General features: G+C 32.7%; 1 protein-coding gene across 6 annotated transcripts in view; it reads right to left on the bottom strand.

The window, feature by feature from the left end:
- Snx14 (sorting nexin 14) overlaps nucleotides 1–13,852 on the bottom strand; it is a 93,310-nt gene that overhangs the window by 27,257 nt on the left and 52,201 nt on the right. For 3 of the 6 annotated variants that reach the window (XM_074078565.1, XM_074078571.1, XM_074078594.1), the window contains exons 13-18: nucleotides 11,526–11,681; nucleotides 10,801–10,925; nucleotides 9,714–9,772; nucleotides 7,656–7,682; nucleotides 5,131–5,263; nucleotides 1,379–1,580 (exon numbers count right to left, since the gene is read on the bottom strand). In XM_074078565.1, the coding sequence (XP_073934666.1) occupies nucleotides 1,379–1,580; nucleotides 5,131–5,263; nucleotides 7,656–7,682; nucleotides 9,714–9,772; nucleotides 10,801–10,925; nucleotides 11,526–11,681 (702 nt within the window). The remainder of the gene's footprint in view (nucleotides 1–1,378; nucleotides 1,581–5,130; nucleotides 5,264–7,655; nucleotides 7,683–9,713; nucleotides 9,773–10,800; nucleotides 10,926–11,525; nucleotides 11,682–13,852) is intronic. The other 3 variants (XM_074078596.1, XM_074078581.1, XM_074078590.1) reach the window with 1 other exon arrangement.

Genomic DNA, 13,852 nt, shown 5'->3' with positions numbered 1-13,852 from the left:
TAAGCATGTATGGCAATACAAGCCCTTTGTACAACTAATAAATCTACTAAAAATGAAAAAAATCAGTTTTAGCAAACAAAATAAATAAAAGTGTCCTTTTATTGCCAAAAAAATGCAAGATTTTTTTCTTTTTTTGGGGGGGGTGGTGGCACTGGTGTTTGAACTCAAGGCCTCATACTTGCTAGGCAGGCACTCTCCTACTTCAGTCACATCCCCAGCCCTTTTTACTTTAGTTATTTTTCAGTTAGAGTCTCATGGGTCTTGTCTGGGCTGGCTTGGACTGTGATCCCCCTACTTAGGATCACAGGCATGTGCCACCTAAAGATATTTTAGTTTTAAAATATTGGCCTAAAGATATTTTTAATTTGAATTTTATTTATAAATTATTAAGGTAAAACTTTTTAAATAAAGCACCAAAACTAAAGATGGTTGCTCCAAAAGGCAACAACAAAGTATACTCCCAAACAAAATTAAGTTTGCAACTGAAATCAGATTGGAGTATGGACAAAGGTTTGTCCGTACAATTAAGAATGCTAAGAGAATCACCACTAGGCAAGACTGAACAGTGGCCTCAGACCTGGAGACAGCAAGCCCCTGACTGCTACTCAATTATTTTAGGAAAAATCATAGCTAGCGGCTTGTGTTTTTAAAATAGGATTAGTTTCTGAGAAATATTGGAAAACCTACTACTTTTTGCAAAATAAATAAAGGGAATGATTAGCAATGACCTTCACTACTGCTTAGTTAACTACTCTGTCACTAACTTCACAGATAGTTTCCTCTTCCTGAAACTAACAACTTAACTTTTCTGTTCATCATTCCTAAAATATGCAGGACTTTTTGCTTTTTCTTATACTGACTGCCCCATGTCTTGAATAAAACTCAGAGTAGTGACTGTTTAATCTCACTGCAAACAGTTTAATCCTTGTTTCTTGTTATAGTCCACATCTGAGAGAGCCAAAGGAAAAAAGATCACAAAACATGAAGATAATTTGTAAAGTTGTGTCTGATTATATTTTACTCAATTCTAATTAGACTGTAACCATGGGAAAGGGGAAATGCTGTCTTAATTAAATTGGATTAATACCTAGTATAGTGCTAAAAGCATTCATGATAGTTAATAAAAACACTAAAACAGTATCACAAAATGCATTGCTGGACTGTCAGGTATCTATAATGCATCACTCAATAGTGGTAGTTGAAAGACTTAGTTAACTGACCACAGAGATAACATAGGAAAGACTAAGCTTTCACTCAGCTTCCTGAGTGAATATGATCAGCAATCATATTCAACAGTTAAAAATGGAGAAACGTTTATCAGACCTGATAAAGACACAATCATAAACACTTTTAAGAAGGTACTTAATAATGTTCCTACCGGCTCGTCTATCGTTTCTTTCAACATCAATACAAAACACAGGAATTCTCTCCTTTTTCTCCTTTCTTTCAGAGGAGGGATCTTCAAAAAAGTCTACATATGGAATGCTAATTTTCCATGCAGCAAGATTTCGGGGAGTATTAGGTGTGCTCACAGCTTCTACTGGAGAATCATCTTCCATTACAACAATACCTTCTTCAATCTGGAAAAAAATCCGAATGAATGTACCTTTAGAACCACAGGATATGAGATACAACTATAAAGCAATATACCCATATCAATTTAATAATGTGTAAAACTGAGGAAATTAGGTGATAAGAATTTTCTACTGAAAAAGTAAAGATAAAAAGTTAAAACTATCAAGTTACTAGCATTAAATTCAGGTTTGGCAATATTACTTGTATATGAGCATAAAACAGAAAACAGAGAATAGACATTTTAGAGATAATGGATGAAAAACTAAATAATATGGAAATATAACAAAGTTAAACCTTGACTTAAACAAAAATCAATGTATTGATATCATTTACGATATAAATTTTAAAAATGGTAACAGCTGTTGATATAAATTTTTTAAATGGTAACAGCCAATAACGGCTAATCTGTGATACACTGTTGGGTATAAGGTATACCAGCACAACCTTTCTGGGAAGTGTTTTGGCAGTATGTTTCAATAAAGAGCCATAAAACAGTTCTGAACAAGTGGTTCCATTTCTGGGAAATTATTCTAAAGAAAATATTTACTACAAATAATTGTTTTAAAAACTATGAGAAAGCACTAAAGGAAATAAAATTGTGGAAAGAGTCTGAAAGGAACCACTTCTATAAAATTAAGGTTTTTTTCATCTTCAAGCTTCTAAAATTACAATGATATAAATGTCTAAAATAATATTTTTAAGTATCTAAAATAAAATAATGATTTTAAAATAGAAAACCACATGTTCCAGAATATACACAAAGAAAGAAGGGAAAAAAACTAATTCCTTTAAATCCCTTTGAATCTGACATATAAATCTCTGATCACACAGACATCTCAAAGTCATGTTAAAGGAAGCAAAATATTAGGAATAATCGATAAATTCACCTTTTTGTGTGTTCTGTGAGGCAGGGTAATGCTATGCAGCCAGGCTAGCCTTCTGAGTCCTGAGACACACTAATCTCAAACACAGTCCTTTTAAGGCAGTAAGTTAAAGGTTCCAGCACCTTCGTACATAGCTGTAATGCCAGCACTTAGGAAGTAGAGGTGGGAGGATCTTGAATTTGAGGCCAGCCTGCACTGCATAGCAAGACCTTATCTCAAAACAGTAATAAGAAAAGACTTACTTACAGGACGTAAGATAATTCTGATACCGTAGTCAAAGAAAACTAGGAGTGAGAAGAAATTTATTTCCAGAATTCTAGCACCCAAACTTCACTCTCTGTTCTTTCTTCCCAAACCTACTACCCACTTCTCTTATAAGAAAATTATTTTCCTCCCTCATAAAGCCCCCTTCTCTTTTCTCTTCTTTATTCTTGTCTTAAACTAGCTTTCCAAAATCCCCAATAAGACCATTACTGATCTAAATGCTCTGCTGAAAACAACTCCAAGGCTTAAAAACAGGAAATGATAAAAACATGATAGATAGAAGAGTTTTTGCCTTTTATGGGGCAAAATAATCTCTTTATAAACTGAGGTTCAAGGTAGCACTTTCAAGTTATTACAACTGTACCTTTGTTAGTTTTCATGCTTCGGAGGAGAGATCATAAAATGATAGAGAATTTGTTTAATATATGTACTGAAAGTCAAAAATGGTACATTCTTAAATGAAAAAGACACCCCTCAACATCAATCTAAAAAACAAAAGCGTAAAGCAAAATTCTTAGCAAGATATAAATATCAATGAATGACAAGTGACAGAGGTTTGAAATTTAGTTACCATTTAAATGGTGTTTATATCTAATGAATCTAATGAAAAGTCTCTGAAGCAATATTCCTCTGAATTTTTAGTGCTTCCTTTAATGTATCTAAAAACAAGTAAATATTGTAACCAAAATGGTTGGGTTTCTGTAGTTGTGGAGACAGGGTTAGTATAAGCCAGGATGACATCAAATTGCAATCCTCTACCTCTCGAGTGCTAGAATTGCAGTTGTGTGCCTCAATGCTCAGTTCAAGTTAATTAAGAGAAACCAAGTACTTTTTGTTTCTAAAACAGACCCTTCCTATGAAGAGGATGGAGAATAAGGAAGGTAGAGAATAAAAGGCTACATCACGGCCCCGTACTTTCTTGAAAAATGATAATGTTTTTCACTTTTTCATATCCTGTATGGAAATAACTCCAATGAGTTATATTACTTACAAATCAGTTCTGAACATAGAAGGAAAACTAATTTCAGATAAACTCAATCTTCTTTTTTATGTGGTTTTTGAGACAAGATCTTGCTATGTAACCCAGGCTAGCCTCAAACTTGCAATTCTCCTGCCTCAGTTTCCCACGTGCTCAAAAAGACCCAATTGTATACACTTGCCTTTGGTTTTGAAGCTAGTATACATTCATTGATTTAATCTGCAACTTGCATCCATGGAGTTATAAGAACTGATTTATTATACACTGTTCTTAACGCTTCCTATATTTAAATCTCCTAATAATACCCACATATAAGTTAGTACTACCCCCATTTCACGTGTGAGGATACAAAATCACAGTAAAATTAGGCCACTTGTCCAAGATCACATAGTAGGTAGGCATTACTGCCAAGTGATAACTTCAAGTTTTCTAAAAGATAATGTCTCCCAAATCCTAATTCCAAATTACATGCCAGGGAGACTGGCAATTTCCTTTTCCTGTCCATTTCCTAAAAAGAAAAGAGAATTTCTCAAGATCCCACAGCTTAGAATCAGTAGTATTATGGCTCAGTGGTAGAATCAGCATAGTGTCTTCGAAATTGTAAATGGCACCATCTCAGTTAGAGTCAGTATGTTCCTACATGCTTTTTAGAAGCATTTTCTTCTGAAATAGTAGTATAACTATGGTTGACAACAATTACTTCAAAATAAGTAGTAGAGAGGATTTTGAATGTTTCTAACACAAAGAAATGATAAATATCTGAGGTGACAGATACACCAATTACCCTACATATATGATTGAAATGTCACACTGTACCCCATAAATATGCATAGTTACTATGTGTCAATTAAAAATAAAAGTATAGTCAAGACAATAATAATAATGGCACAAAAGGAGGGAATGCATAATTCTGCTTGGTAACTTGGGTAAAGGTTTATGGATTACAGTAAGTTTTAAAAGATAAATACGAATTTTCCAAGTAAATAAAGAAAGGAATTTCAAGCAGCATCACATGTGTAAAGATACAGAGAAACATGGGGAGTGAAATACACGTACTTGTTAAAATGAAAATGGATTCAGTAGATCTAGAAGGGGACTCGACATTTTGTTTGTGTAACCATCTCCCAGGTAGTGCCAATGATGTTGGTTCACATCACAGCTAAAGTAATAAGAGGTTATAGCACTGATTTACAATACAAGTATCCCAAAGCATATGGAGAAGAAAGAGAGAAACTATTCTGCCTTAATAACCAATAATTTACTTCTCAGAAATTTTAAAATCGGATTAATACCATGAAACTATATAACTAATGAAAGGATGAGAAATATTAAAGAAGTCTGAGGTAAGATAAAAGAGAGAGAAAATAACAAGTTAGGCTATGTACGTTTGTAGCTACACAAACATCAAATTGAAGAACTCTTACTTACAAAGTCATCTTCACCTTCAGCCAAACCATAATTAGGCAACATAGCTCCCTCCATTGTGGTACTCTTGAATACTCCTTTAATTTTGCTACCTATTCTGCTGATTCCAAATGACTCTCCTCTTTTCTGTGTGCTTCTAAATATTAAACAAAAATGTATCAGGTACTTAGCAAATTATCACAACAATATTGTGCATTATAAACAATACTAAAGAAAATGAAACCAGGCATGGTAGCTCATGCCTATAATCCCAACTATTTGGGAGGCAGAGAAGGTTCAAGGTTCAAGGCCGGCCCAGCAAAAAATTAGAGAGATCCCATCTCAACAAACAAGCCATATGTAATGGTGCATGCCTGTACAAGGATCATGTCTCAAGGCCAGCTAGGGCAAAAACTGTGAGACCCTATCTGAAAAATAACCTAAAAAGTAAAAAGGGTGTAGCTAAAGTGGCAGAGTACCTGCCCGCAAGCTCAAGACCCTGAGTTCAAACCCAAACAATGGAAAAAACATATATAAGGAAAAAAAATAGGAGCCAGGTATAGTGGGATACATATATAATCCCAGCTACTTGGCAGACACGAGATAGAGGATCATGCCCTGAGGTCAGCCTAGACAAAAGCTCAAGACCCTATCTGAAAAACAAAGTAAAAGCAAAGGACTAGAGCATGGCTCAATAGTGGAGAGCTTGCCTAGCAAGTGTGAGGCCCTAAATTCAATCTCCTTAGTTCACAAAATAATTAAAACAAAAATAGTTTTGACACTGGTAAACTAATATAACTTTCACAGTTTTCACTAACATTTTATGAACATCTAATAAGCTAAAAATGGCAAAGCATTTAAAGTTTAAATTTATTCTATGAATAAATGAGACAAAATTTACAAATGAACATTTGAAATTCAGCTACTGCTAACCTCAAAACATTGACTGAATTTTTTTAAAGATGAGAGCCCCCTCTAGTGGTATGTCTGTTGCCACATATATTTCGAAATAACATACAAATGTGTTAAAGATCAGTGTTCAAAATAGAACTTCCATTTAGAGTAACTGTACTGCTAAAATAATGCAACAGAGAAAAATAAAACCTTGATCTTCTCAGTACTTCATTTTCAGATGAAACTTAAAATATTTTTATCCTCTACAATGACAAAGGTTCAAGCACAATTCAACTTTATAATCATATAATGTGTGTATATATATATATATAAAACATATGTATATATATAATATATATATATATACTCAAAAGAAAAATGAAGTATAAGATGTATCTTATTATATTAAATTTATCTTAATGCATCAAAGCAATGAAAAGAAAAATATGAAGGGGAAGACAGCACTGACATTAAGGATAAAAATAAATGCAGTCCAAGGAAGCAGCCTTCCCTGCAATAAACGTAAGGCTGTTTTACAGTTTTTCCAAAACTGAATTTCTAAAAACAAATAGCTGAAAATAAAAAAAAAAAGGCTAAACCCAAGAAAATTTTTCCCCATTAGAGCCAAGTGCCCCATGTTTTAATAAATAAAATCATAACTTATTCATAAAACTCATTCTTACAGATACGCAAACAAAAATGGTTATTTCAAAATTTGACAAAGTTTGTTTAGAATTCTTTACTTACTGGATAGATATTATTCCTACAAGCAACATTTACCTATTGAAATGATTAGATGATTACAGAATTAAAAAAACTGATCAAATTTCAAATCTACCAGGTATATAGGAACATTTGTATTTTATACATGTCTGGGGAATAAATAAAATTTATTTTAAAACTAGAAAAATCCTAATAAGTAATAAGTAGTGAAAAGAGTGAACTAGGTTATTTTATCTAAACAAGCATGTAATTAGTGTCTTTAAACACATTGTTGGCTGGGGCCATGGCTCAAGTTGTAGAACACCTGCCTTGCAAGCACAGAGGCCAAGTTCAAACCCCAGTACTGTCAAAGAACAATCAAACAAAACACACAGAGTTTACACACAGGAGTAGACAGTTACTCCTGTTAGAAGTGTTTCCAAAAATACATAAAAAATATTGACAAAATATTATGAAAATCTCTAGAACCTTCATTGTTCTTGTCTCTAGAATCTAGAAATTATAAAACACTTAAGGCTTTCAAATCACAATGTATTTTTATGTCTCACTTGTAATTATATCCTGAATCACAGAAACATTATTTCTTAATTTTAAAAAAGCTCTTTAACACAAATAATCATAAAAATAATTCAGCAAAATCAGCCCACCCCCCAAAAAAGAGTTGACAACTCTGACAAGTGAGATGCTGGCAAAATAAATGACGAAAATATTTTAATAGTATCAAAACATGTCTATTATGACATAGCCTAGTTCAAAAAGGAAATATCTGGAATCAAAGTAGAGATTTATTTTAAAAGGTTATCCTAAAGGCAGTAACAGCACAACTGGTGCTTCATATTTTCTCCTCTTTAGTTGTACTTAGGTGTTTGTATTGTACTACTGCATTTTAACAGACAATTTATACTGTAAAGAATCACATGCTCCAGACTTACCGAAAATCATCCAAACTTAGGCTACCTCTGCAATATCAGATATGTGAAATTATAGAAGGAGAAGAAAGAGAGAAAGCCCAGACATTAAACAAGTTTCATTTTAGAATTCAAAACAAAATTTAAAAGCTTAAAAGTTACACAAGTAGATAGTATTCATCTTTGTAAAAGGAAGAAATCCTTGTGAATAACATGATAAAGGTTAGAGAAACAAAGCTCATGCCTGTTTTTTGGGCTTGTGGGTCTGAAGTCTAATCATTAAAGAAAAGTTCTTAAAAATTCAATGTCAGGAAATAACTCTGTATTTTTTTGTTCTTAGATCTAATGTTTGATACAGTAAAAAAGTATGGGGAGACTAAGCCACCAAAAACTTGGCACAAAAAACAAACCCATATTTTCCGACATGGAATTTGTGTCCATGTTATTTAGATATATAATCATACATGCTTCTTCACATATTTTTAGCTTGAGTATTTAAAAAGAAGTGTGAGGGCTAGGGATGTAGCTCAGTGGTAGAGCACTTGCTGCCCAAGCACCAAAAAAAGAAAGAAAGAAGGAAAGAAAAGAAAAAAAAGGAAAAATAAAACAATGGTATAAGCTAACATGCAAAGTTAACAAAAGGTTCCTAAACATTACAAAAGGTATACTTTGAATATACAATTAAATAGGTCAAAATTAGCAATATCCATTAAAAATTTTACCTCTAAAATACAACTAAATTTAAAAAGTATACATAAAACACATTAATAAATCTTTTATATATTTTAAGTCATTTAACAGCAAATCAGCAAAGATACTCTAAATTTTCAATAAAATGTGCTTAAAAAAACTCTTACTTAGGCTAAGTAAATAAACCATTATGTATCAGAAAGGCAGAGTCCTGACTGGTCGGGTCAATATAAAGAAAAACATGCTTTAAAAGGTCATAATCAGAATCCATATTTCCTTCCTGTCTGTGTTTCACTAAGCTCAATGAAACTATAACATTGAGACATGAACATTCTAAGTTATAAAAAAGGATAAATTTCACCTTGCTTCTCAAGTATAATGGAAATTTGATAGAAGACCTTGAAAAAAGCACTGGATAAAAACTTTGTGGACTATGCAAAGAATATTATTTTAAGTAGCATGTGTATGATTTTTGTTAAGTAAAGTGTATGTTTCATAGTTACAATGTATAAATTATTGGAAAAAGAAATTTTTACAAAGAATCATAAAAATATTTTTCACCATTCAGCATAGTTACTACATGTATACTATTTCTACCACGGCATTATGTAAGAATATTCAGCATTCCAAAAAATCTAAATCTACTCCTAAAACACTTGGTTGTGCCAAAAAAAATGCAGTATGTCCTTCCTATGACTTTCACACTTTTCCTTGTACTAACTATTGAAAAAAATGCTCCATTTTCTAACTTATCTCTGTATCACATCTTTAATTGATCTATATATTTACTGGATACCTGCTCAAACTAGAAGGTTCTGAGAACAATGTGAACACTTACACTGCAGACTTTTTTGATGTCTATTAATTTTGTGCATAACAATGTACATACATTGCAAAGACAAATCAGGACATTAGCTACCCATTTCATAAAGACATAAAATTCTTTCTTCTGTTACCTCTCTTTAGGTAATTGCACACTTCCATTTGCAGACAGCCAGAAAGGAAAAGGAGAAAACCCCTCTAAATTTGTACCCAGTAAGTACTCTAATATAATGTTTTCTCTAACACAAAACAAAACACTCTAAAATCCTGAATTATTTGTGGGTTTCACTTAAGATATATAGTCCCTACTTTCCAAAAAAAGCAGCTTATCAAACATGAACATGTATTCACAATGAGATTAACAAGGGAACTTGTCTAAAAGAATTTCAAGCATTTTCAGGTTATGATATATAAAACAGCTCAACAATCATTGGTGAAATGTCTATTCATGTAGCAATGAAACCACATATTCATTCAGAAAAAGGGCTAATAAAAACAATGATGCTATTACAGAATATTAGCATAAGCAAGTTCAAAAAATAAAACATACGTATGATTAAATATGCCTACCTGTTGAATTTTGAATTGCGTGTTGGTGATTCTGCACCTCTTAAAAGATGTCTGAAATACTTGAAAAATAATTTAAAAATTATTACTCTTTACTATACTAGTATCTGACATTAAGGCATGCTACTCTCCTTTCATACTTTCCAGTTTGAAGAAAAGGCTATTTAAGGACTTAAGGTGTAGCTCAGTGGTAAAGCATTTGTCTAGCATGCACGAGGTCCTGGGTTCCATTCCCGGCATCACAAAAACAAGAAAAGAAAAAGATGCTGTCATTCTAGCTCCACAGAAGGCTAAGATCAGGAGGATCGTGGTTCCACACCACGATCTGGGTCTGGGCAAAAACCCATCTCAACAGAAAAAAGCTGGTCATGGTGGTGTACCCCTGCAATCCTAGGAACAGTGGGAAGCATAAGATAGGAGGATAGCAGTTCAGGTTGGCCTCTGCAAAAAGCAAGACTTTATCTCTAAAATAATCACAGCAAAATGGAATGGAGGTTGTGGCTCAAGCAATAGAGCACATGCCTAGCAAGCAGAAAGCCCTAAGTTCAAATTCCAGTATCACCAAAAAGAAGGCCTGGGTACAAATTCCAGTATCACCAAAAAGAAAAAAACAAAGAAAGAAAAAGCTACTGAGATTAAGTAAATACAATCTCAGTCAAACAGGCTAAGGATTAATATATTGCAAATAGAGATACAGAGATATTTTACCACTTGATTTTTATTTCCACAGTATAAATGATGTATATATAAGAAGAATGGGCTTGGTAGAGCACCTACAATGTAAGGCTCTGAGTTCAACCCCTGAATACTGCACAGAAAAAAGAAAGAAGATGGGGTTTCTGCATCACCCCAGTAATGTAAAGTCATTCGGACATATAGCAAATCAGGTAGAACATTTTGGTAACATAAACATGAACATGGTTTTAGTACTGAAAATTATTTACAAATAACTTCTAATTTCCATTGTTATAAAGTAACTTCTTTGTTTTAGTTTTCTAATTACTTTGCTATATGAATCATTTATCTAATGATATCAGAGTCCTATTCAAATTTGTATAAAAATATTCAAACGACTTAATTTTTGACTCACCTCATCACTGTGGTAGAACATAGGGGTAAACACATTCTCCAAGAGAGAAAGAACATGCTCATAGGCTTCAAAAAGACATCTCATAGTTTGAAGTTTCACAACATCTATGTATGGGCCTTCAGCAACTATTAAAAAAATTCTACTGTAGAAATTATTTATGAATAGCATAAATACATTATCTGTTAAAATTCATTATATTAAAATAACATTCAGTCCTAAAACTGTGTTTTATAGAAACTCCACTGTAAGAAATCACACTAGAATGGAAAATTAGAACTATTTAGGCTCCAGTTCTGACAAATAGCAGTTATATGAATTGTGAACAAGTTTCTTCCTCAAAGTTTTCATCTCATTAGTAAAATGAATATGCAAATAAAGAATGTTTTAAGCTAAGAAGCAAAGTTAACAAAAGATACCTAAATATAAAAAAAAAAAAAAAAATAACTTACTACTCAGGAGGCAGGGATCAGGAAGACCGCAGTTTGAAAGCAGCCCAGGCAAATAGTTCATGAGCCCCTATCTCGAGAATATCCTTCACAAAAAAGGGCTGGTAGAGTGGCTCAAGGTGTAGGCCTTGAGCTCAAGCCCCAGTACTGCAAAAATAATTGCTTAAACTGCCCATGTACTTCAAATAGCTATTGCAATATTAAACACAGATTACATGAAAAAACTTTACAAATTGTAAAAGAGCTATAGAAATCATTCTCTTCATATCCTTGACTTACTTCTTTGAATCTCTTCTACAATGAAGGGATCAAATCTAATTTTGTCAATACTTTCATCCAGACAATACGTTTTATAAATCTTCTGCAACTCTTCATGAAGAGATAGCATTTCATCATTTGATAACTCTGGTCGCAAAATTCTATCATTAAATTCCTCTAAAAAATTAAAGAAAGAATGCATAACTTTAATGCAAAAGTATTCATGAAGGTTTCATATCTATTTTAACTGTAGCCAATATTAAAAGCAGCAAATCCAATTCATCATTTTAAACTTTTGAAAAAAGATTTGAGGTAAAATGCACAGATGAAAGACAGTTAACCAGATTTTTATATATTAATATAAAACATGCAAATATATGGATAGCAATACAAATTTGCTAAAATTGATCATAGTAAACACATTTGTAAAATTTTGCTTCCCCCACAATGGTACTGGACGTTGAGCTCAGGGCCTTGTGCCTGGCAAGCACTCTACCACTTGAGTCATACCTCCAGCCCCTGTAAAATTCTTTAAATAACAAATTGCATTTGTATGTTATATGAAAATTCTTTTTAGTATTTTCAAATGTGACTTTTTAAATAACAACAGAAACAACTGTAAGTTCCAATCAATTTTTTAAACACTATTTTCCTCCATTGTGGAGGCTGCCGACAGTGGTAAAGCTGAGAGTGTGAACAAATTAATCTTCTTTCTAAAATATTGACTGCTTCTCTTTTTATTCCCAGTGGTTCTAAGGAATTTATCCCTTAATTCTTAACTACTCAAGTCGATATACAAAGGGGCAGTGGGGATGAAGTTAAAAACAAAATTGGAACAGAGAGTATTAAACCTATGGGATAACAGCTTATAACTGTCATTCTCTTATGGTTAACCTGTATATAACTGGAGTTCTAAAAGGAAAAGTCAGAAAATGAGGCAGAACATTTGAAGAGAGACTAGCCAAGAACTTTCAAAACTGATGAAGGATAACAAGCCCAAACATCCAAGAATCTTAGGAAATCCAACCTGAATATATAAAAAGAAAACTATACTTTATAGCCAAATTGCTGAAAACTAAAGAAGAATATTATAAAGAAAAAAGAAAAACAATCAGGAAGAAAAGAAACACATACACTATATATATGAGAAACGCCCTAAGATTAGAAGCTGATTTTTAATTAGGAACAATGGTTTTGTCCAGAAAACTAAGAAAAAAAATTACTTTACACTGTGAATTAAAAAAAAAAAACCTGCCAATCTCGAATTCTATATTCAGTGAAAATAAATGAGAACAGAGTAAAACATCTTTTTCAGAAAAAAACAAAGAGAATTTACCTCAGACAGATTTGTATAAGAGATGTGAAAAGAAGTTCTTTTAGAAGAAGGGAAATAATACTAGAAATCTGGTTCTTCAGAAAGAAATGACAAGCACCAAAATAAATATGTCAATAAGTCTAAGACTGAAAAAAACGATATTCATATTATAATCTCTGAGCAACCTCACAGCTGGAGTACAGGAGAGGGAGAAGAAAACAGAACAGATCTTAAAAGTCAATAGAAGAGATAAAATGGAATACCAAAAAGTACTCAAGTAACCAATAAAATAAACAGGACAAATACAAAACAAATACCAAGATAGAAGGCCTAACAATAAACATGATAATTACAATAAGAATAAATGTCTTACATGTACCAATTACAAAGCTAAGACAGACATTTTTAAAAAGGAGACACTATATGCTGCTTACAGGAATACAGTAAAATTAGAAAAAGATATGCAAATATAGCCCTAGGTACATATAGATAGATATGAAAGAAAGTATGGTTATATTACCAGACAAAGTAGACTGACTTCAAGACACAGAACTAGAGATAGAGAGAAGCATTTTACAATAATAAAATGATAAGCTGATCAAGAAAAAACAACAGAGCCAAGAGCTGGTGGCTCATGCCTATAATCCTAGCTACTTTGGAGGCAGAGATCAGGAGGATTGCAGTTTGAGGCCAGCTCAGGCAAACTGTGAGAGTCTATCTCAAAAATACCCAACAAAAAAATAGGGCTGGCAAAGGGGCTCAAGTGGTAGAGTACCTGCCTAGCAAATGTGAGGCCCTGAGTTCAAATCCCAGTGCCACCAAAAAAAAATTTAGGAAAGTTTTTAATGTGTCCAAACTTAGTAATAAAGTTCAAAATACATGAAAACAAAATTAATAAAACTAAAGAGAGATAAAGCAAACCTATTACAAAATCAGAAAGAACACAGTACATTTGAACACCATCAGTTTAACCTAACTGACAGTAGAGTACCACCCAACACAACAAAACAGATGTTCTTTTTCTAATATAGAA

This window comes from Castor canadensis, chromosome 1 (genome assembly GCF_047511655.1).
Source record: "Castor canadensis chromosome 1, mCasCan1.hap1v2, whole genome shotgun sequence".
Taxonomy (NCBI): Eukaryota; Metazoa; Chordata; class Mammalia; order Rodentia; family Castoridae; genus Castor; species Castor canadensis.
Note: the sequence above shows the minus strand (reverse complement) of the source record. Positions and strands in the feature narration are given on the sequence as shown.